At 38.3% G+C, this 25,486-nt stretch overlaps 1 protein-coding gene across 1 annotated transcript in view; it reads left to right on the forward strand.

Annotated features, from left to right (window-relative positions):
• The first annotated feature begins 1,216 nt into the window (after positions 1-1,216).
• Positions 1,217-25,486, forward strand: part of CDH5 (cadherin 5) — a 30,282-nt gene continuing 6,012 nt past the window's right edge. The window contains exons 1-8 of the mRNA XM_075039996.1: positions 1,217-1,476; positions 18,091-18,292; positions 20,625-20,913; positions 21,003-21,119; positions 21,882-22,046; positions 22,477-22,664; positions 24,402-24,655; positions 25,227-25,369. Of these exons, the coding sequence (XP_074896097.1) occupies positions 18,104-18,292; positions 20,625-20,913; positions 21,003-21,119; positions 21,882-22,046; positions 22,477-22,664; positions 24,402-24,655; positions 25,227-25,369 (1,345 nt within the window). The 5' untranslated portion in view covers positions 1,217-1,476; positions 18,091-18,103. The remainder of the gene's footprint in view (positions 1,477-18,090; positions 18,293-20,624; positions 20,914-21,002; positions 21,120-21,881; positions 22,047-22,476; positions 22,665-24,401; positions 24,656-25,226; positions 25,370-25,486) is intronic.

Raw genomic sequence — 25,486 nt, forward strand, 5'->3', positions numbered from 1 at the left:
AGGAACAGCTTATTTTCTTGTAAGGAAACTTAACTCTAGTTGGTCTCCTTAGGTAAGACTTTGAAAAATGTGTCCTCATTAGTTGCTTAACTTTTCTGAATAATTAATGTATCAAATTTTTTAAAAAGCCATTCATCTTTGCTGCTGTACATCACAAAATGTGAAACAATCTAACCAACCTCAGCCTTCTAGCAAGCCAGGAAATCAATGCCATCACCTGTGCCAAACTGTGATGACAAATAGGGGCAAGAGAGTATTTAACTGTGGAACATTATTATTTAAAGTCCTACTTAAGATACATTGAACATTTGCCTACATTTATTATAACTGGTTCAAAAAAGTGAGTTTTGAGCTGTCCCACACTTCTCAGATTTTCTTCTGCGTTACTGAGTAGAAAAATTCCTCTTCCATTTGTGCTGTACAATGCCAGAGATACACCTTTGAGTTCAGTTTTAACATGCAGAGAGGGGTCAGAAAGTGGCAGGTGGCACTGAAGAATGCATCACAGTCCCCCAGAAGGGTTTGGGCACTCAGGCTGGGCTGTAGAAAAGCCCACTGCCTCATCAGGTTGGGCTCACTGAACAATATCCTGACTTAAAGATTTATGACGGTGACAATATTAGAGACACTGACGCCTGTGCTTTGGTGAGCCTCACCCAGGCTGCCACAGCCCAGCAAGTCAGCCTCAGGAATGTAACAGAAATGCTGAATCTTTCTCTTCTGTCTGCCCTGAGCGCGCTCAAGGCTCTAAAACTGACAACAATATAGATGTTACAAACATTTTCTCTTTCAGGAAGGCCCACCTACACTGTCTTGCTTCCGGGCTCATAATTTTACCTGTGAAAAATTCTGTTGAATTTCATTTTTATCATCCAGAGCTGACAGAGCTTTACAGGAACCCAGTCTCATTCATATGAGGGCTCTAACTTTTTTGCTTGCAGGTATAAAAATCCTTATAGATAGGACATCTCCAAACTGCTTTGAAAATCCTGTTTGTGCAAAACAGGCATAGTTTGTGCTGATTAAATATCAGACACTATTTAAAGTACCATTCAGATGTTTGCTAACTCCTGAAACTCTTTATAAAATGATACTAAATAACGTACCAACTTTTGTGTTTCTCTCAGAGCCAATTTCCTTTTATTCAGCTCCCTCATTAGAGTCAGTAACAAATAAGTAGGTATAGCAATAATAAGGCTAAGTTTATCTTGTTTCCTCCACTCCCTTTTCTCACTGTATTACTAAGATTTGGAACAATAACAGGATGCCGGGATGCAGGATGGGAAAAGGCTGACTCCCAGCTGGAAAACCTTGGAGACTGGAGAGCTGAACACTCCCAGTATTGCTTAATGAAGAGAGAAGTGGATTTTTCTATTTTATCTTCATTTTCTGTATACTGCTTAACATTTTGGGATACTGTTTATTTTAGTTTGCCTGATTTGGGGACAAACTGAAGCTCCACGAACTCTGATTCAGGTAAGGGATAAATGCTATTTGCTGTCCTTCAGCTATGAAGTTCATTTCAAAGGTTTTTTACCTCCACCAAAAATCTCTTCTAATGTCTTAAATAATTTAAGAAATACCAGCAGGCAGGCTATGAATTTTATACATATCCACAGAATCCTTTGCACCTAACATTGACGGCACTTAAACCAAATTAAGTGCAGACAACAGCGGAGCTGTTTACAATTGACACTGGAAGAGGAAAATCTCTGGCTTTCTTGGGCTATACCACAATATTCCCAGATGTTTAAAAGAAGAGACATTTTATGCTTTTTTGTAGTTCTGTTTTGTAATATTTAGATTATATTGCTGATGCTCATTCATAATGGAAAAGGGAAAGAAATGATACTGCAAGTTGCCCCTGTAAACCCTTTAGGAAAGGATTTCACTTGCAGTGTGGACAGTTACAGGCTTAGTACTGTTTTGAGTGAGCAGGTGTACGCTGTGCTATGATTTGATTCAATATGTTTTATCAAAGTGGGGGTTGACTTGGTATCTGTCTTTAAGGTGTTATGGCTTTATTGTGACCAACGCCAAGAGGAGGTGAAAGCCACTATGTATACTAGCCAGCTTTGGCATATCTCTCCTGCAAGAGATTTGTTTAAGGCTTAGAGGGGAGTTTACATAAACATGTCAGTGACTTGGTCTCCTAAATCTCAGGTTTAAACTGGCCCGGGTACTTTAGCACCCTAACCCTGGACTACCGGGTTTTACAGCCCCTGTTCTAAAATACCAGCAATTCTTGTTTTAGAAGTTTCTTGATCTCAGTGGTCCAAAAAGAACCATTTTTTTCTGATGAGGTACTCCATGAGCAGTGGCTTGATACAAAAAGTTTGTTGAAAAGGCTTTTTATCTTGTCCCTGATAGTGTAGCAAGTCCCTGAGCTAACAAGTTTGCTGTACAGCTTTCAGAGACAAAGCATTTATGCATAGGAGATGAACTGATACTGCTTTTTCTTTAAGAACTCTATTCTGCAATAGTGGGACTGTCAGTGTGCATAGTACCTTACTGTGCTGCTTGTCACACTGTAATAAAGATAAAGGAAGGAAAGAAATGCAAGGAAAAAAAAGATATGGAAGAAGATGAATTTCTGTGAGAAAATCTGTTCCATTCTTAGCTACCAAAAACATTAAAAGTTGATTGCTACTGCAGTTAACAAAGGTATAGTTAATCAATGTGTCCCTGCCTCCACTGATTATAAATCATTATATCAGCATTTGTAAAAGCATACAGTATTATAGATGTTCATGTAGGAAAAAATATTAGACAAAAGCAAGGATACTCCAATGATTTACAAAAGCTTCTCATCTTAGGCTAATTTGTGCCTTGTAACAACAACCAATACACCAGAAACAAATCATAGACATGCTGACTTGCAGTTTAGATGTGCATCTCCAGGACTTACTTTTTATCCTTAAATAAAGGGTGACCAACAGGAAAAAAGGACACAGGATTAATTTAGCATATGAAAGCCTTAGAACAGTACAGTATACTATAGAGAAGAATGTGAAATTACAAACAATAAAACAAATTAATTTGAAGCAAAAGATAAACTCAATTAACAAATCATTCCTGCTTTGTCCACAAACCTGGGCTTTATTTTTCTGCAGTGCTACAATGCTTCTGCACTGCATTGCAACAAGAAATGTTTCCCAAAGCTTTGCTCTTTAATGTAACATCATAAAACTGTTTCTTAAATGTTTTAAAACAAATGCTAACACTGAAATTATGCCATGAAATAGCTACATGTCACTCAGCAATCTGGAGCTTGCAGAGCGCTAGATGCAGGGCTCAGTGCTAAAGAGGCACCTTAGGCAGAGAAAGTTCCACCCAAACAGTTAACAGGTTTGTTGCCAGGTTTGCTTTCACATCCTGCCTCTGTTGAGTAAAACAACTGAAAACAGGATATAGGTAAAAATCACTGGGGATGGTCTATAAGCTCCTCTGATTTATAGCACTTATGGAACAAAGGACTTCACTGTCCATCCGTAAATGAGTTACTTCAATTAATATTTCAAATGAAAAATAGAAAAACTTTTTAAAAATTCTTTTTTCTTGTCAGGGTAAATGTCTACAGAACTACAGGCTTAAATCAGGCCAGCTGATTTTCAAAAAAAGCAGAAGTTCACAAAATAGAGGTAACATTATTTCTAGCAGCTGAGCCCTCTGTAAGGAATCTTCATGTTTATTTTGTCACGCATTCATAATTCTGTTTTTTGTTCAGGTTCTAGAAGTTTATAATTCAGAGGTTCAAATGTTAGTGCCACAAAGAAACTAAGAGGTTCTCTGTGAGAAATCTGTTGGCCATGAAAATGTTTTGGTGGGGTTTTTTTTGAACAAGTGTCTTTCCCTTTGTAATCCTTGTGGGTTTACAAATTAAAAATCCCCCAAAGTTTAGTCCTGCGCACTGGTGTGCCATGAGTCTATTTTGTACATATGGTGCTACACACATAGCTGTTAGGCAGGCAGTGAGATTTGCAGCCCAGCTCTCCTAGGTGCTCGTTAAAGCCCACAGACATCCACAGAACTGGAACAGTTCAAGAGCTATGTTTTCCAGGGCTGGGCAGAGGCAAAAATTAATCTGTCCATTACAGGTGTTCACACTGCCTACACTTCAGTTTTGGTACTCTGAGTATATCCAAGTGAAGATTTACAATCAGTAAACCAGAAAGAGTCAAACAGGTGGATGGACACTCTGGCAGAGTTTTCTCCAGACAAGTCTTTTTGTGTGAGATAGACAGCAAAACTGTCTTACAAAAGAGTAGGAGCTGCATGTGAAAGTGTTATCAAGTATCACCCATTAAAGGGTCCAGAACTTGTAGTGAAAAATGACTGATATTTTAGAGAAAAGGCAAGCATGGTTACCTAGGGACACACTGCAGAAATTGTATGGGAACCCTTCCAGAACACCAGCGGAGAGGAAAGAGTATTCTTCTGCCCTAGCATTGTTACCCAAAATGCAAGGAGTTACAGAGCACCACCATAGTTAGAGGTAGGCCAAAAGCAGAAATGTTTTAAATTCTTCATTTTTCAAAATCCAAGGTCAGTTTTATTGTCCCAGTCTTGTTGTCATCAAAACCCTCCTGTTCCAGTGGGATTTCACCACCATCCTCTGCCAAAACTTTAGGAGAAAGAGCCCCCTGTTTCTATTACATGTTCTTTTAAAAAGCCTACTATCAGTCTCCACAAATTAGCAGTAGCCCATCTGGCTTTACCCCGGCTAAAGTCATCCATTTCTCTGCATCCTCCTCTCTCCCCAAGCCCACCAGCGACATCTGGAATGGTCCTCCTGACACCTAGCAAAGTTCACAGGGCGCAAGGTGGGTTATCTGCGGCACACACAGGCCCTTGTCCTTATTGTGTATGACAGCATAAAGGGAAATTCCACTTCCACACTACGTCTGGAGGATACAGTTGAATTCCTTCTTCTGCCTTTATCCACATTTCTAAGCAATGCTTTGGGAGGAACAGTCTTCCTTTTCCCCTTCCTTTTATGATGCTATCTGCTACGAATTTGTGCTCTGGAAATCCTCTAGGAGTGCAAGTTCTACCTTAGAACATAACACTTGAGGAGACTAAGCGCCTAATGCTGCTCTCATGCAACTGATAGGAAATCCTGCCATTGATGGGAATTGTTCCTGTGATAGGTTCAGCTTCATTGGCAGAATCTCCACTGGCACAGAGTTTTAGGTTAGCTTCTCCCTTCTTTTTGTGGGATAATCCCTCCCCCTACCTCCAGTCCTAGACCTGAATTCAGAGGAGATTTGCATTATCTTACTGGCTTTTATTGTCATTATCTTTCAGATATATATGATCTGTCTGCAAGAGAACCAGTTTACTCATATTAAGGTTAGGCCAACCAATCAATACTACTAATAAGGTATCAGACTTGTCACCACCTAATCTATGAATCCAAACCTAAAAGGAATTAGTATATATTGTCTATTTGCTCAGTACTGTTAATTTAGGTTTTTAGGCTGTCATTATAACATAAACAAATACTGCTACACTATGCACATTTTCATATCATCCAGATTACCAAAGCACTCCACCTAAAACACATATCCAGCACAGAAATTAAGAAGCGAGGGCAGAAAGCAGAGAGCACAAAAAGCAGGAATGCTTTTTGTAATGGGTTCATTTTACAAAGACAATAATGTGAACTTGACAGTGACAAAGCTATTGCAGAGCTCTATCATCTGTAGCACCATTTAACAAACACATTTGCTTTGTACACTAGATTAGCTAGCAGCAGCCTTGGTAAAAGTTTAGGATTAGAATAGATACTGAATCCTCCAGTAATTGGACTTGGAGATGACTTAAGTTTCAAACAGGAAGAAAGGGGCACATTTCTCTTTGGAATGTATTACGTCATTTTCCTTCTGTGAAATTGTGAGCTGTATTACCTGCCTTATATGGATTGATCTTTGGCTTGTTTAAATGAAGAGAAAGGTTTCATTCGCACAAGAAAGGGGTTTTTAGTGGCCATGATTAAAATATGAGCTGTGGGAGAAATAAACATTCCACTTAGCCCCTAACTAAGGAGGAAAAAAAAAGTCCCACCTCATCTTAAGAAATATCTCCAGCTGTGCTTGGATTCAGGCAGCAAACCCACAAGGGCAGCACTGCTGTGAATAAGAACTTCTCAAACAGTCAGGTTACTTTAAAGCTGTCAGCTCCCAGGGGGGTGCAGGCTGCTCACCCGCGCTCACCACACTGAGCCCCAGCAGGGCAGCAGCCGCCAGCCTAGATCCTGGGTGCTGCCTTGAGAAGACCTGTGAGCAGAAATGTCCCCAGGTCAGCCACCTGAAAGCCCCTAGGTCTCACTTTTCTCACCTTCACAGAGACCTCTTACCACATGTAAACAAAAGCACGGCCTGCCTTGGAACAGGGTCACTCCTACAGTCACATCTTACATGTTGAACTAGCACTTACTATGGTTGCAATCTGTTTCATGAAGCAAGCTCTCCTTGGGTACAGGTTCCCTCATTGCCTCTGGACTGTGGTTGTAAAATTCATCAGATTAATGACCTGCTTAAGCCAGTGCATAGATAATGGAGCAAGACACAACACAACACTGTATTAAATCACAATCACTCCCACATGGAAACAAACCCATACAGAAAAAATGTCTAGCTCTAAAAAAGTCACAAAACTTAGAACAGCTGTCCTCATCTTTTTACGCTTCCCTGTGTCTGAAGCCTGAATTTTCAGGCCCTCCAACTTCCCTTTATCAGCACTGTCAGCTGGAAATTTGCTTCCCTAGTTTTATTTTGATTTGAAGATGAGATTTTCCTCACAAGAGCTAAGCTGTAAGTAAAAATATTAAAAGGCTCATTGTAAATTCGTACGAGCAGTAATAATATCATTTGTATCATCTCACAACACATGGAGATTATAACAATGGAAATGTTCCAGGAAAAGACTGTAACTATAGGGATGGGCAGAAAAGGTCTTAAAGTTAATTAAGCCTGGTCTGGAAGTCTGGTTGAATAAGGGCAGGAAATAGAGAAGAATGAACTGACATTTGAATTAGACATTTTAAAAAGGGAGAAAAATACTGAATACTAATTACCAAACAAAATATATCCAGACACACCCTGGTTTTTTAGCCTCTTTCTCAACCAGAAAACAAGAGATTTATGTATATGTACATGCTTTCTTTATCTGCCACAAAATTAATTTTCAGAGGAAATACTAATGCATTCAGTTACCCAGTAGAATAAGCTGGACAAAGGAATCAGAACACACAGCCAGCTAAACATGATTCCTCTGCTTCAGATTACTGTTAGCGCAATAAATATCAATTACTGTGACCTGTGCACGATGCTTGTGTTCAAGACAGATACTTTTGCTCTTGCGCTTTTGTTGAAGGAAAATGTCAAAAAAATCTTATCTGCTGTAAACACAGCTACATTGTACTTTAAAAAAAAATCATATTTATTGCACGCAGTTCCTCAAAGGATGGGGACTTTTCCTTAATCAAAGCTCGTCAGTTGGAGCTCTGTGCTGGGAAGCCTCTCTGATATTAAGGCTTTATCTGGAAACAAAAGGGAAGTGGAAGAAGCTCTATAATACATTATTCTCATATTGTACCTTATTTTGTTTCAGCTTGGCCAAACTCTTAAACATTCAGTGACAGCTTCAGCTAATCTCTGCGTACAGCAGAGCTAACCAGGGGGCAGTATCAAAACAGATCAATTCTGAAATGTGCACACAAATTATTGTAGGAAACAAAGCTTCTGGTTAGACATGCTTGAGAAATCTTTTTAGTGATCACAAACACCTCCAATGTACCCGAACTGTTCCACTTCTGCACTGGGATGAGCCAAATAATTTTTTGAGGATTCTCTTGTCCCCTTCTCATCCAAACCCACACTCCCTAAAAATCAAACATCATCATCTCAGTGTGGGAGGTGCTGGGGATGAGGGAGGCTCAGTGCTGAGACACCTGCATCTCCCTCTCTCCTACCAGAGCCACAAGAGTTTGGGCTAAGCAAAAGGAAATTGGCTCAAAGCAAGTGAGAAAAAAGCTGGATCTACAGCTGCATAAATATGCCACTGAGACTGACAGAGCCTCAATCATTCTTCAAAGTCAGTAAGACCCTTCGCAGCAATGAGTACACCTGACTGCAAAGATCATCCCTGAAACTACTTTTTGGATACAAGGAAGAGAACAAGTTCTTTGCCTGTCTGTAACACTGGCAGTGCATGACTATTTTCAGCATCTGTCTTTATCAATAATTAATCTGGATGGGATATATTTTCCTCTTAGCTTTGTATTTTGGACAAAGAATTCATAGGGGAAAATGTTTCCAGTTCCAAAATATGCATGCAGGGTTTATCCCACCCATCTTATTAGCTCACTTCAGAACAGAAGGGCTATATTTAATGCAAAGTTAATCCCCCAAAATAGCTCAGATTTCAACAGCATTTGGCAACTGTCATCAAAATATGTGTGGCCAAGAACAAATTTTCTGTCATTTAATTGTTAGTTTCACCCCTGCAACATCTGCAAAGCAAATAAATCATACTAATCATAGGTACTATGAGCTTCATGATTTTAAAAAATGGAACACTCTAAATCAACAGAGCACAGAATCCATATGACACGATGGTGATGAGGTGATAATATTCTGCACCAACACCCAAACTCTGCTTGTGCGTTTGAGCATACTCACTAAACACCAGAATACTGCTGCTCCTTAGGAGTCATTCAGCCCTCATTTACGTGGTCCCAAAGCTCAGAAGCTATAGGAGAATAGTTTATGACCTTAAACTCATTGCTGTCCATGCTGTCAACAACTAACAGAAAGCCAAATTCTTCTGTTTATGATAATATATTTATTTGTTATGAAACAGTGTCACAAATTGGCTTAATAATTTAATCACAAATAGGCATCAAAATATTTTCGCAGCTGGGTTTAGCAGCTGGGCACTGTGCTTAAGCACATTTTATTCTTTGTTGTATTTTGTACTAACATATTTGTATGTGAAGTAAAAGGCTTTATGCATGGAAGGACTGGACAATACCACTTGCTTCTTCTTTAAAGCACTCATCCATTTTGGGGTCACTTCAGGGAAAGTTCCTGTAGGAAAGCATTATATGACTTTATGGCCAGAGCAAGAACTCTTAAGCAGCATCAAAACATACATAGTTCAGTGTTTCATGTACTGTATCTGTTCAGTTTCAAATTGGTTATCATCAGCTCTCAAGTATCTCTACGGCCTCTGTGATGACAAATAACATTATCATGAAAAATGAGTAAAGACATTGATTCTGCACCTGGCATGATACATGACCTGCATGCTGAGAGTGTGAAATGGGGAATATTCTTAAAACTCACCTAATGATTCAGCATGGCTCTGATAGACCTTCATACATATTTCTCTACTGGGCGAGGTAGAAGGCCAGCAGTTTTACTAAGACTGGCGGATTATTTGCTAGACATACCAGGATGCTCACATGAAAGGAAAACAGTCATCCATTAAAACAACAATAAGACTGCATAACTGATCTGATGAGAAGAGGATAAAGTCAGTGTTCTCACCACTCATTTTAATGATTTCAAAGTATTGTTTTACCTTCATCACATACATCATCCTCACCACAGCAAACAACCCTCACTTAAACAGTGCATTGTCATTTCAACAGAAGTGGTTCAAGAATTATTAATTTATCTAGTCCAAAAACAATGCTTCCTTAAGGTCCATGAAGAGACCAGCCAGTAACTAAAACATGTATTTAATTTGCTTCTCAATTATCAGATTTGCAAGTAAGAAACTCAGATAAAAAAACAGGTTACTATAGATCAATAGAAAAATGATTTAATTAAAGATTAGACTAGGAATCATAGCTTGTGCACATGAAACACAGAAGCAGTCCCTCTTGGTTGGATAACTTCACCATGTAAGATTTTTGATGTGCTGCATAAAAAAACCCCCCTAGCTTCTATCCGACTTATGTGGAAGTTGCATACTTTTGTACATACTATACAGTCACATGTTTTATTAGATCATGTATGAGATTCATTTCCACAAACAGAAATGTTTCAGATGCCCAGATGTACTTAAACTAACACTATCCACAAAAGGCTACCAGTCCCTGAAGAACACAGAACAACTAGACACAATCTATCAGCCGATCTCTTCCAAATTTTCCCAGAAAAAGATTGAGGTTTTCTTGAATTCTAACAGAAGCCAAATTCAGAGCTGATTCCAAACTGTACAGGGGTTATGTACAGGAACATCAACTTCTAAGCCAAACAAATGTATATTTGTGAACAGGAAATTGAATCTGAACCTACACCAGCAACACACATTCAATAGTTTTATAACTAATCCTTTCTTTATCAGACAGGAGTCATGTAGGAATGTAGACAGCACTCTCCAAACGGCAAACATGTTTTTGTAAGTTTTTGGAAAATACACATTAAGATAAGGTTAACCAGAAATTGAGAGAAATCAACAGAAGTTAAATGTCTTCCTACCTTTGAGATTTTGGGCCTTGGTGCTTGACTGTCCAATAGACTTGTCTCTGAATTCTCTCAACTAAATCAGCATTTATCAGCGAAGGATTTTTGTAAACCAAAGTGAGATCATGATTATGTCTTGCACACCCAGCTAACAGGCAGTAAATGTAATGAGTCTACTAATACGGTTATCAGGACACCTCTGAAGGTTAGTGCTGTAAGGAATAGTGTTTGAGCTGAAGTAGCACCACCAACAAAATTATTTCCCTGTTTGTCCCAGAGGTCATGCCTGTATGTAATGGGACACATTCAGAGCAATTCAGAGCGAAGATGGACAAGAGCACAAAGCACAGTATTTCTGGCCTACTATGATGGCTGACTGCATCTGTAGTACTGCACCGTTCATAGATTAAAATAAGCAAAGCCTGCTACAGGCTAGTCTTTCCCCACTCGTGCCAACATTTTTATTTTTGTTAATCTACCCAGCTAAAATATTATCAGGCACATCACTGATGTAAAACAAACTACAGTGAAGTCAGAAGAATTTACTAATGCAAGATCAGATCCTGCACCTGACTCGCCCTGCTTGTCTTGTGATCTGTGATGAGGTGACCTCTAGCAAACAAACTGCAAATGTATACATCCCTTTTCCATAAAAGCTTCTTGGCAAGGGAACAAAGGAGATCTTTGTGACCTCTTACAACTTTCTTCCTCACCCATTTCTCTAAAATCATTCTGTTTACAGCAAATGTCTTCTTAGACCACGTATTTCTTATTTTCAGTTCACACTCAGCCTTTTCATATGCCCTTCTGTCAGTATTCACCACAGCACTTTAATCCTGGAGTCAGCCAGTCACTTGCTAAAATGCAAGCAAGGGTGTCAGGAAGCTCTAGGAGGACATTCATGCAGATTTCATTATTGCTGCTCACGCGTCTTCAGTGCACAAGCTCTCACTCACTAGCTTGGGGGATGACTTTGTTTCTTTTGGAGGAGGGGGGGAAGCCAAACCAGTGCTTGCCTCCCCCATTTTTAGCCAGTTCTGTATCTGAGATAGCAGAAAGCCTGGGAGGCCAATTTGGCTGCCTGCTTTCCACTAGGCAATGAATCTTTAACACATACAGAGTAAGCATTTATAGATCTTTTATGACCAAATTTCTTCAGTTCTGGAAGAGGCATCTGTCCTGGCTGAGGACTCCATCCACCCAAGAGATGAAGTTGTATTTTGTATCATCCAGGAGAGAATTTTCTGGTGAGTTGAACAGACAGGGGAAAAAGCATTAATACATTGTCCCCAGACCTACCAGAAACTTGGAGCTGAAATCACAAAGAACTTTCAGATGAGAATTATTCTCTTTTTTCCTGGAAAAAATATGAGCCAAAACCAGAGCCAAAATAAGAAGTGCTGAATTATCTCCTCAGCTATATTAATCTACAGTGCTGCAGCATCAACACCAAGAACTGAACAGCACCAAATGCACACAAGAGTGCTCTCACAATACTGAGAGATGTGTGGGGTTTTTTTAAAGTAGTAAGTTTAGTTAAGATATTGCTGAAGTGGCTATTCATTCAAAGGTACTTTCACAAGTATAAGATGTCATTTTATAATCAGTTTCCAGGCAGGTATTTGCACTCCAGATTGTTTAGTCATCAAAGTGGCTATTTACTCAAAGGTACTATCATGCATATAAAAAGTCATTTTATAATCAGTTTTCAGGTAGGCATTTGCACTCCAGACTGTTTAGTCATCAGTGGAAACCACTTCTCAGATGCATAAAATCGACATAAGGACAATCAAAAATATAATACCAGGTAGTCAGGCACTAGGCCCATTTAAATCAGCTCAATAATCTGGAAATGAAAAAGCAGCACACTGTTCTCAGGAAAGGCCTATTTTAAAATGAATCATTGTACACTGTTGAGGACATGTGACAAGCCTTAATAAGAAATGAGAGAAACACTGAATAACCACCCAGAACAAATTATATCTGAAAATGCAACAGAAAAATGATTGCTCCAAGTCAAATGTTGCACAACTTACTCAGTTTTTTTAAGTGATGTTACTAAAGTTTGAAGACCTACCCTAGTTCCCGTTCTCACCGTACTTGCTATGTGCCCTTGACTTCTCAAATTGTAAGCTCAAGGGAGCGAAGGAGGATCACAGTTTTGCAGCTCAGGTGCCAAGCAGAAACTGGACTGAAGGTAACAATTATACCTATGTGATTACTTTGCTGCTGTGTTTCTCTGGATTTGATAGAAGCTGGTTAGAGCAATGTTGTCTAAGTATGAGATGAAGAAACTGGGAGAACAAAATCTGAGACTGTTGTTACTCCTGACCCTGGTCTGCTGTCAGGAGGCAGCAAACGCATTTAAGTCCTCAGTGCTTCAAATGTACCTTTTGAAAGGGATACTGCTTTTTATCTAGCTGCAGTACTTTTCACAGAGAAATGAGGTGGATTTATCAATTCATGTTTGCACAGCTGTTCCCTGAAAGGCAGCGTTAAGTATTGCTAGGACTATTTTCTTTTAATAACATTTTGCCTGCTTACCAAAACTACAGGCATTGCAAAGAAAAAGATAATTTATCCCCCTCCTGTGTTTGGTTTGTTACCTTTCTATTTCTTAATGCTCACTGCATTCACACATATACCTTTGGTCTTAAACATCATATAGATCAGAAATTAATGTTAAAAATGGATTCTGCATGGCAGGGTTGTTCAGGGTTGTTACTTGATACTGGGTCAGATTCTGCTCTCTTTATATCTATCATGGCTTCGCTGAGCATAGTCACTTTGGAGCTGTTTAGATGGTGTATCAAAGTAAATTTTTTGCATCTGAAAAAAATTTTTGAAGTGTTGTCTACTCTGTATTGTAGGGTTTAATCCACTCTAAATTCAAAAGAATTTTTTGCACAGAGCTACTTAGGAATACTGGAGAGGGTGCAGCAGACAGGAGGGGGAAAGACCATCAGAAAATACTTATTAAACTAAACTAAAGCTATCCAAAGTCAACTTTTCTGAAAAAAACTTTTGTAAAGAATGTGTTCTTAGTTTTCTTTCTCTTTTAGCCCAGCCAGTGCATCCCCACGGGCATGCACCCATGCCAGCACCCCGCTCCCCAGGACACCGCAGGGCCGGGGCCTGCACCCACACACACATCAAGGGCAGGTTAGGATGAGCAAATGCCCCCCTTCAAGCTCCGTATTTCTCCCAATTGATTGAATACAGTATTTCAGATATTTCGTATTCCCTACATTTACATGGCTGCAGGCATGACAGCTGAGGTTTGATTAACAACCAGCAACAGCAAAATTTCCAGTACTGTGGAACGGAATAGATTATGTCCTCTAGTATGGATTTATTAGTAATTTTGTTAATATTTTCTGCTTTGATGAAACTGTCATTTTTGCATGGGATTTTTCATTTACATTTACATTGTTCAGTTTCCAACCAAGATACTGTAAGCAAAAATAATCATTAAGTTTCCAGCTCAATCATCGATAATAATTTTGTTTCCAGCTTTACTGACAATCAGGTATGCAAATTATCTGAACAATACAGACAAAAAGCCTTTTAAAATTTATTTATTTTCTGGTGTATGATAGCCACTTTAAGCAAATTTCTCTCTTAGGATATCCCTTATCACTATTTCTAGCAGTATTTCTGGTTTTTAGATGCTGAAAAACAAAAATTCTCAAAGATTAACATAAGATTTTAGTCCAATCAACCAGAAAAATACATCATTTCAGCTACAAGTGTCTCCTCATTTACCAAAGTCTCACACAAAAACCTGGTTTAACTTCTATTTAACATGCAAGCATAGAACAAATTTATTTGCTAACTAAACTAACCTCGCATAAGCATTAATATACATTTTTAGAGTGAGAAGTAAATGAGGTAAGAGGCGAATACCAGGAAAAAAACCACAAATGTTCAAAAGAATATTTCATCAAATATGTTTTCATTACATGGAGACCTTATTTATATTAGCTGTTCATCAACTTTACAGTTGATTACTTACCAAAACAACTTGTAAAATGCAAACTTTTAATTAGTACAGTATTGTCTGTATCTCCACCTGACTTTTTTTTAATAATTACTCCCAATCTGCGAGAAGAAACTACACCGTATGAGTCATGTGTCCCATAAATCAGTTTGAATACCAGAATTTCTCAGTTAACTGTCTATAGTACCCTGCAGACCAAGAGTTATCTGCTAAAATAATTCAACACATAAAATGAATAATGTTGGTTGGAAAAACCCATCATTTGCTGAAAGAAAATTTAAGAGCAAAGCAAGAAGCTTAGCTATTTGAATAAACCATTCCCCTGCTAACTTTAAGGAACGTTTATGGTCCCTGCTTAAATTGAAAGAAGTTTGAATTATTGGTCTAATCAGTTAGAGACAGAGGGGTAACTGGAGACTGTACATTAAGGTAGACCAGCGATGGGACCTCATGGCAGCATGCGACAGAGAGCCATCCATGGGACAGATCAGTCACCGCACATGCTGTGCTGTCCCCTTCTCCGAAAGCATGTGGCTGCAGGGGTCATTACTTGAAATGGTGCATCTTAGTTCCTTTTCTCAGTCCTGGCTGCCGCAGCAGACATGAAAAGAAATGAAAAGCCAATCCCTACATGTCATCCACCAGTCTGTCATCCGTCAGAAACTCTCTTGCTTCTGACTCCATGGGAATGCATTCCCCTGCTCAGGCATGGGAATATCTCTCTTCTGCTACTACCTCTGGCATTTCAAATGAGATCTGCTGGAAAGGAAAACTACCATGGCCAGAAAAGAGAAAGCATTTATTACAGCTTGTCAAGAGCTAACATCCATGGAACATGGCCTTCACACCAGGACAGTGCCCTTATCCAGTTACTGCTCGGCAGGGTCCTGCTTCTGAAGTGTGCTGCCAAAGAAGAGTATTCTTAAATACTGTGATGAATTCAGCTACGGATTCAACAGCAATGGACTTCCAGCTGCTGAATGGAAAACTTGCATGGTATCATAGAGGAAGTCTTCTCAGAGTCAGACTGTCCCATGGAGCAATGCACATCAAATGTCCCTAGAAAAGACAGCATTGCAAAGTGCTCGAGTGTGCAGTATTACTTCTCCCAAAATGAGAAATCGTGAAAGTTGCCAAAGACAAAGCAAGAGGCTTTTCTGTATCAGTCTGTGTTTGACCTACAGTGCATACCAGAGAGCAGACCAAACTCCACCAAATTGCTTCAGAAAGGAACTGTGAACATACCAAGGAGACTGGGCAAGTATTAACAAGGAATTCATTAATGAGGTGTTAAAGGAAGAGAAGCCACCTCAAAATCTAAGAACACAAAGATGGACCTGCTGAGTGGAAGGGGTAGCTTAAGTTTCAGCTGAAATGTGCATATATTTAAAAAGATTGAGTCTAGCACTTTCTGTATTAATGGCCAAGCTTTCAAACAAGGCCTGAACTGTGAAACACGTACAGGCCACCTCCTTCAAAGGACAGTTCGCAATTGCTGCATGGATCCTCATGAATAATCACGATATTACCACAGTCCCAGAGCTCCTATACAGATAACCGTACACTTGTTATGAATTTGAGCCTTCAATTTCCGATAAGCAGTGCCCCTGTGTGAGGATACCAAAGGTCCCGGAGTTGCTGTTACTAGTAATCACTCTCAGCAACAGTGAGAAGTACCCTGAGGAGTTTGACAGAGGGCACGGCAGGCTCTGAATTGAGCATTAATAAACAGAGAGGCAAATACTAGGAAAATATTACTGGGAAGACACAAAATTTCTCTTCACAAAGTAGATTTATACTGAGACCAGTATGCTTTAGTGGAGATTTGACTATTTAAGTTAAAAAAGCTTTCTGCAAGGATATTTGTGAATGTATCACTTCCAGTGAAATTAATGGCAACTGAAGTGGGCAGTATTGTCCTCAGTTTTCCCAACTAATCTCTTCACTACAGCAGTACAGGAGATGTCCACTGTACCAGAGCAACAAGAGAAAATGACTTTGTAAACAATACAGTCTGTTTTTTCCAAAACTGCGGTGTGTATTGGTTGACATTAACCAACTGGTTTCCTTTGGTTATTATGTTTTGTAATGTTATGAATAAAAGACAGGCGATCACAACTGAATCATATCAATGCCTTCCAGTTTCCAGTTGTAGAATGTTCATGTACACAAATAAAACAAAACAAAGCAACTAAATCTTACTCATTTTTCTAAAATTACTAAGCCAAAGTAAGTGCATAGAATAAAAAAAAAAAAGGCTAAATTAAAAAGTTTTATATTAATCCATAAAACTGTATAAAACACAGCTTAGCTATTAAAAAGCAACTTCAGCGCCACCTTATTTGGTCATTTCCTACACAATCACAAAGAAGAAGAAATGTTCTTCAGCTTACGTACAACAATGTGGAAGACAGAAAAGTACAGGAAAGCAAAATTTCATAGTAAATAAAATCTTTTTACTGACAATGATACTGCACCACAGGAGAACATTGATTGCCTAGTTACCAAAGAGTAATTTTGGAAACATCTCAGCACCTTCCTGCTGAAAATATTAATTTAATCTTGCATCTAGCAACCTGTGTGATGTCAACTTCTCTATCACAATTAACGGTTTTATTTTTGATGTGCTTGCTGACAGCTCCTAAAAGCTAATGGAAAGTAATTTATGTGTAATTTAAAGTCTGATTATTTGAGTGTTAAAGTTCCGTGACAGTTCTTTATATTGGAAAGGGGAAATTTAGTAAGAAAATTAATCAGCTTTGCTACATTAAAATAACTTCTCAATCTGATATGAAAGTCAGGCCTAAGGTTTGCAAATATTAACATATGATGCAAAAATATGGTTTCACCTGAGAATAATTTCACAAATTATCATTGTGTAGATGGTAAAACCTGAGAACAGGGGATAAAGGAACTTTCTATGAGCCTTCAAATGTTTCAAAAGACATGGAATTGAATCAATAAATGAGCTCTCTGAGCAAGATAATTTGCTATATTGTACTTGGAATTGATTGAAAATTTCACATGAATCATTTTTTCCACAAAAAAAACCCCCGATTTTATTCTAAATCAATATTTTCCATATGAAGATATTGACTACAGCATATTTTGTGTCAGGGCAAGTCAAAACATTGCATTTGGGCTTGTCAGGCTGGAACATTTCATTTCAAGTTGAGTTAACAAACACTTTGATCTGGCTCAGCCTTGGTGTTGCTTCCCATGGCTATTCTCCCCATATGCTGTGCTCTGCAGCCACACTACACTTTCCACAATGCACAATGGGTGATCTTTGCTACTGAATCTTCTCTTCAGATTAACTATGGTAGCTCAAGTGGATGCTGGCTTTTATGCTAGCTTTCAAAACTTGCACGTTTTTTATTTCATTAAAATATTTTTGTTGGGTTTTACAGTTGCCATCTAGTTAAAACTGTTTCGTGGAAAGAAGCAGCCTGATATTTCAAATGTTGATGCTAAGGCAGATGAAAAGAAATACAGAAAGTAATCAAACTTTCCTATAGAAGGAAAGCCCATTGCGCTTCTCTGTGTGCTCTCTCTGATGAATCTGATTCTGTTGTTACTTACATAGTTTTCGTATTTTATATTACTATCTAGGCTACAGAAGACGATGAACCACCTTATTCTACTTTTCTCCCTGTTCTTGGCTCCAGCATTTGCTGACAAAGAAAGTCAGAAAACAAACCAGAACTTTTCTTCAAACAATGCCAGTCATAAAAGACTGAAAAGAGACTGGATATGGAACCAAATGCATATCAAAGAAGAGATTGATACACCGTTACCACACCACGTTGGCAAGGTAAATAGCAGTCGGCTAGCAACAAATAATTAGAAATGCAGGCAGCAAATTACTATCTTGAAATGTATTACTTGTTTGCAGTCTAGGCAGAATAGAAGAGAAAAAAAGGAAAAAGAAATGGAAATTAATACCAACATACTAATGTGTTAAAATCTTAAGAATGTGGACATAAAGTAAATCAAGAATAATGTCAAAGGGATTCTAATTCTTTTGAAGAATGCAAATAAATTTTAGAGAATGGCAAGTATGAAGCATCCGGAGTGCAGAAACAATTGTATTGCATGCAGGTGCACAGTTAGGAAGGAAGTCTGGTGGCTGATGTCTGTCAGGATTTTTCTGGCAGCTCAAGATTCTTTCAAAAACCTAGGAGATCAGCTAATAAAAACATATGCATTAAAAAACATACAGTTTACATCTCTCAGCTTGGATACAAAACATAAGGGCTAAGTTTAGGAATACTGTTACACAATCAAAAAATTTGTTTCACAGACTGAAAGAAAATAATTCTTTAAAATAATAACGAGCATTGACCTGCCTGTAAACTCATTTTCTTCAGGGCAGCACTCATAAAATCCTATGATTAACTGCGTATCACCCAGACAAAGTTCTTCCAATCTAGTCTTTCAAATTGAACTACTTTGACACTTTTCAGATAAATGCAGTTGTACGTTTTCCTCCCATGTACAACAATCAGCATCTGTCAAGGCTGTCTCGGCAAAGTGAAACAGACCTTTCTGGATCAGTGCTGCCCGCTGGCAGAAAGCACGAGAGAAAGAGAAAAGAGGCCATAGGGTACTCTCAGCTAACACAGGGTATCTCTGTTTCATTTCAGACCAATTCAGTAGCAGATTGAGGAGAACGCTTCTATTCCTGGAGCTGTCCTAAATAAGAGTAATTCACTTTGTACTGTGCTCTGTGGTCTTTCAACAGTGGAATGCTTCTGATTACTTTTGCAATGGTTGTGTTCAGTGCATTGCATTTGCAGGATTGAACACTTGATAAACCCTTTAAAAAAGGCCACAGCAGCAGTGTGGCAGAACTGAGTGACAGCTGCAGGAATATGCTGATACATTTTGATTTTATCTTTCATGACCTTGGATGCTTTCCTTTGTATGTTCATCCTCAGTTTTAGAGAAGGCATTCTTGGAAGTCTATACCTTTTACTCTAAATAAGTAAATAAAAATTGAGAAAGAAAGCACAGACTACACTATCTTTGAGACGAGGGTGATGTTATTTCTCACATTACATCTCCAGAGTTGTAAACTGTTCTTCAGCAGCCCCAGCAGCCAGAAGCATGATTAAGTATGTGGAATGAGGGAAGAAAATTTTAATGACACATTTCAAAATAGAAAACAGAAATGAAAGAATGTTCAACAGTAAATGACAACTACAGAATAAATCAAATCTTGAATACCAAGCAGCTGCAATTTATGATACCATCAGTAACAAAAGACTAGAAATTCTTGGTCAAACCCAGCAATTATTGATAAATAGCTTGTTGAAATAAGAATGCTGATATAGTGCACGGAAAATTGTGGTTTAAACCTTCTATCAGTGTCCATAGATGGGGGAAGGTATAGAAAGGGAAGAATCGTCAGATTATTTGCAGATTAAATAATGTGCAAAACCATTTGGGATTGGATTAAATCACATTTTAAAACTGATTAATGTTCATTCCTTTTACCCCATCCCTCTTGCACTGCATATAATCTTAAATTTTAAAATCTATGGGGTGGAAATTGAATCTTACTGTCATAGCATGAGCCTAAAGACTGACTATAAAAAAAACTGCAAGTGACTAAACACAAGAAAGCTGTCAGCTATGGCAGGAATTCTGCTAAATGCTAAGTAATAGAGACTTACACTGAATAATGTCAGTAGCTGTGAATATAGATTTGATTCCGTAATTCTGTGAAATCTAAGCAAAATCTCTGCTAAGTTCAGAAGGTTACTTGCAAACAAGAATAGTTCAAACTGAACCTGGTGGCACTTGTTATTTCAGACATAATGATGTTAATGATTTGTATGTGTTAACTGCATGAACAATTTATATCTTTAGGAAATACGAGTTATGATCTAAAAAAAAAATGTTTCTTGATATATAAGCAAGCAAGTTTCAGTCTGGATGCAAGTTTCATCCTATAAACCTGCATGCTTGCAGCTGCTGTGGTGGTCAGCAATACTGCAGCTGACATCAAAAGTCTTGATGGCTATTCTGGTTTCAAACTGAGTCTGAAGAAGTCCTGATCGTGTGTATCTTCTGGTAGAAACTATGTTGCACCCGGATACCAAAGCCCACTTTTATCTCTTTGAATTATACTTTCCTTCTAGATCACATCAAGTGTAAGGAACAACAATGCTAAGTATATTATTGAAGGTGAATATGCCAACACCATTTTTAAAGTGGAAGAAACCAGCGGTGACGTATATGCGTTTGAGAGGCTAGACAGAGAAAAGAAAGCAGAATATGAGCTGACAGCTCTCATTATTGACAGAAGAAACAACCAGTCTCTGGAACCCCCATCTAAATTCATTATCAAGGTTTATGATATCAATGACAATGTCCCTGTGTTTGTACAAAAAGTATTCAATGGATCTGTCCCAGAAATGTCGCCAGTAGGTACGTTCTTCCATCACTCATTTCCCTTCATGTCTCTGGTTAAAAAGCAGAATTTATACTAAATATGCTGTTCGAAAATCCTGTTCTAGGAACCTCGGTCACCAAAGTGACAGCTGTAGATGCTGATGACCCTACAGTTACAGGTCATGCCACGGTTACCTACCAAGTCATTAAAGGAGACGAATACTTCACAGTTGATGACTCTGGTAGGTCAGATAAGCACATGTCCTTACACTTTGTCCTTACCTTACACTTTGAAGAAAACGCAGGTTTAAGCCTTTGTCATTCTCGAAAAGGCGGATAATAACTCAAAAATATAATTTTAACTATAATTTAGAAAGATTTTTCATTCACACTCACACAATGCCACTGTCTGCATCTGGAAATGAACTAATAAAGCCAGGATATCAGGTGCCATGAACTAAGCGAGAAAACAAAAAGTCATTTTTTTCCCACTGATGAAGAGACTGACTAGGAGCTAATATAAGTTTATGTTTTCAGTTTAGCATAGTTACCATTCCTTTGACAAAACAGGAAAAGGGAATACATAAATTCTGAAGTAGCATTCAATAATCAACAGCCATTTGCTTTCCTAAACTTTCTTGTTTAAATTTCACCCAGTTTTAAAAATAATGTCAGTATCTCTTGCAACCATTGTACTCCTCTGGAGCAAATAACTCAGATAGAGGTGCTCAGACAAACTCTCTAGATGCTGTAGTGGCCAAGTTTAGACATCATTAGACAGCTTCTAAGCAGCAAAGATCAGTTTAAAGGAAAGTATTGTACAAAATCTCCCAAATATTCCATCATGTAGAAAGATTTCTAACATTTCTAGCCTTAGAAAAATACCACTGTAAAAATACTACTTAAAGCTGAAAGTGTGGCATAAGACAAAAATTTGCTGGCAAAATTAGGAGATGTTGGACATGCTGCAAAATCTAATCATATTCAATGTTATTTTTTCAAAGGTGTGATTTCTACAACAAGGGCTGATTTAGACAGAGAGAATCAATCAACATATGAAATTATTGTTAAAGCAAAAGATGCTCCAGGGTCTTCTGGGGATTCAAGCACAGCTACAGTCATTATTACTTTAACGGACATCAATGACAACTTCCCAGTATTCAAACACCGTAAGTATAATGCAAGCGCTGTATCATTTGGAAAACAAGGGTTGACACAACTGTAACAAATCCATGTCAGAGATCATGACAGTTCAACTTTTCTTAAAAGTGGACAAGAGAATCTTACATATTCAGAAGGTCTTCTGCATTTCAGCCCTAGCTACATTTCCTGGCTGACACACACCTAGAGAAGAAAATAAAAATCAGTATTAATTTCATCACTTTGTACAAGATCTTGACAATTTTGAGAATTAATTATACTTTTATAAAAAATACATCAAAGTGCTGTCTGTAGAGATACATAATGCTGAATTCTCAATGACATATTTTTCTGTACATCCATAAACTAAGAACAATTTTTAACTAAGTTCTAACTTCCATGTACACACTCTTTATGTCTTTTTTATTGTTGGTTTTGTTTTGTGTTTTTTTTTAACAGCATCATTTCACTTTAAAGTTCCTGAAAACATTTCAGTAGGAGGAGAAGTTGGCAGAGTCAAAGTAGAAGATGTTGATGAACCACAACATAGAAATACGAAATACAGTTTTGTCAGAGGAGATTACAGGGACACCTTTGAAATTGTAGCAAATCCATTCACAAATGAAGGAATCATTAGGCCAAAGAAGGTACTTTTCCCAGTAACAAAGATGATTTTTTTTTCCCCATGTGTAACAAGAGTGTTTGATTCAATTTGGGACCAGTGGCAGGAAAAAATGGAAATGTGTGGAAGTGAGCATGAAATATATTCATCCTGAAAACCCTGCTCTGTAAGCTCTGTGAGAAGAAGGTGATTTACTAGTCCATTTCAACTGCCAGTCGTGGGAAAATCTAGAATTACTGCAGGGTGCAATGGGGACTACATCAGATGTTCAGGTTACATGCTTCAGGCTGCTCTCAAACTTCAGGTACTTGGATGCTTCAAAGAGTCAGAGATTTTGAGTTGAACCAACTGACCAAGTCAAAGAATCTTTCCCTTCTGCAGCCCAAGTGAAACCAAAGCAGAAAATGTAAACAAGTCTGACCACTCTTCTAAAAGTGCTCTTTACAGTTTGGCACATGGTCCAATCTGAGCCACAGCTCCTTTACTTTCCTCAGGGTCTTTTCAGAGCTTCCCCACTAATTCCTTGTAATTCTTTAAGAGGGCCCAGACGCTCCAAAGCCTTTACTATGGTTTGCTCTTTGTTTTTTTAATTCTCAGACCTACTGGATTTGTACCAAGGGACATTCTTGCATTACACAGAGCCATGCCAAGCCAAGAGTTCATTGATTTCATTGACTTACAGTTAAAAAAAAAGAGGAGGGAGGACTATAAATCACCTCCTGTAATCCTCAGATTGACAGGAATGTGTTTTTCACTTCCAAATGTCTCTCTCTAACTGTTAAGTCTAAAAATGACATTAAGAAGAGAAAACTTTAAGCAAAAAAAGTAACAAGTATTCCAAGACCGGCGGTAAAGTCTTCAGCTGTGGTCACACTAGGTGTAAGCAGCTTGCTTTCACCAAACGCAGCCCTTCTCCTGGTCTTTCCAGGACCTGAGGAACGCATTGCTTGCAACTTCTGCCCAGAGGAGCAATAAGAGACCCCACACATACACACACTGGAATCAGCTCATCTTTTAAAATGCAGTGGGCAAAGTTCACCCCACTGTTTTGTAACATTATTTTGGCCATGCACATGTAATAATTTTAAATATGCAGCCATATGAGATAAAATTTCAGCTGCTAGATAAGCACTATCACTTCCATTTACAATGTCTACTCTAAGAGAAAAACAAGAGTCACTACAATTAACTACTGTGTATAATCTTAGGCAACAATGCAAAGGGACCCAAACTTTGAAATGAGCGATAGCTTGGGCATTTCTTACTGCCCTAGCTTCTGCCTTCCTTCCATTGTGTGACTCCTCCTATAATCTCAGTCAATGGGAAAAACAAGGAAACAGATGTCGTTTATCACTCAATGCCCCAGCTATCAGTCAGCACAGCTATGAAGTCTGTCCTGAATGACTTCAGAACAGAAAGCCTAGCCAAGAGGAGGAGAATCTGGTCCCCAACCATTGAGAAAAAGGAGCTAAACAAGTTTTGGTAGTTACAGAATTATAAAAACAAAATTACTTAAAACAAAGAAATACTTGCTGAACTTAGAATACTGGATGAATCTGTTCAAAACCAGAAGTTGCTCAAGCCACTCTGTGAAAGAGAAGTTCAGTTTGGAAACGCTCTCCCAAGAGTCTAGCTAAGATGCAATCTGGTAATATTTCCAAACATGAATTAGTGCACAGAGCTTAAATTTGCATAGATAGCTAATGCAAAGTTTACTTAGACATCTCCAAAGGAAGAATATCTGTGTTTGCCTCTTTTTTAGCCCCTGGACTTCGAAAAAGTAGCAGAATACAGATTTGACATTGAAGCAACAGATCCCACAGTTGATCTTCGCTATTTTAAATCCGGTGGCTCTAGGAGCATTTCAACAGTCACCATTGAAGTCACTGATGTTGATGAGCCTCCTGTCTTCACTAAACTACCATATGAATTTAAAGTAAGGGAAAATGATCCAGAAATAAGAACACTTGGTTCAGTTTGGGCACACGACCCTGATGCAGCTAAACGGAAAATCAGGTAATACAACACCAGCTTTAGTAATTCTATTTTAAAGTAGAGGATTTGTTAATGGTTCCAAGAATTTGACAAAGAACTGAGACTTTGGCCCTATTTTTCAGAATCTGCATGCCAAAAAAAAAAAAATTTTGATTTTTCCAGCACTGCAGCCATGGTTATATATGATAACCAACAAATATGAACATAAATTACATTTACCCATGTAATTACTACATAAACATATTGGTAAAACATTTGCACATTTACAGGAAAATGCATAATCCTGGATATCTTTACATGGTTATAATTTACTGTTACATTTTTTATTGTAATAACTCTCTCAAGCGTGTGCTTTGAAAAGAAAATAGACTTCTGAAAGAGCAAAAGATAGCAATCAGGAAACTTTTTCCAACAGATATATTTCGCTCTCACAGCTTGCATAATTTTAGGGAAATATTCTGAGACCACCTGGTCAAGATATTAATGTAATTTGTCACACAAAACCTCCCTGACCTTCCACTATGAAGAACTGAAGTGGAAACACAGTATTATCACTCTTGCATTGACATATCTGTTTTTAAACAAAATACAGATTTATTCGACGAAGAGCTAGTCCTAATGGAGACTATATTAGGGTATCCGATACTGGAATTATTCAACTTCCCAAGCCCCTGGACAGAGAATTCAGTTCCTCATACAACATCACTGTAGCAGCTCAGGAAATCCTTGAAGATGGTAAGTGCTATCCAATTCTCCATTTGAAAGAAATCAGTGTACAACTTTACAGCAGGACTTTAGCTTATCAAAAAGGAAAGCTATGACCCAACAGTCTGTTTCCACTGAGCTACGAAT

Source organism: Buteo buteo, chromosome 11 (genome assembly GCF_964188355.1).
Source record: "Buteo buteo chromosome 11, bButBut1.hap1.1, whole genome shotgun sequence".
Lineage (NCBI taxonomy): Eukaryota > Metazoa > Chordata > Aves > Accipitriformes > Accipitridae > Buteo > Buteo buteo.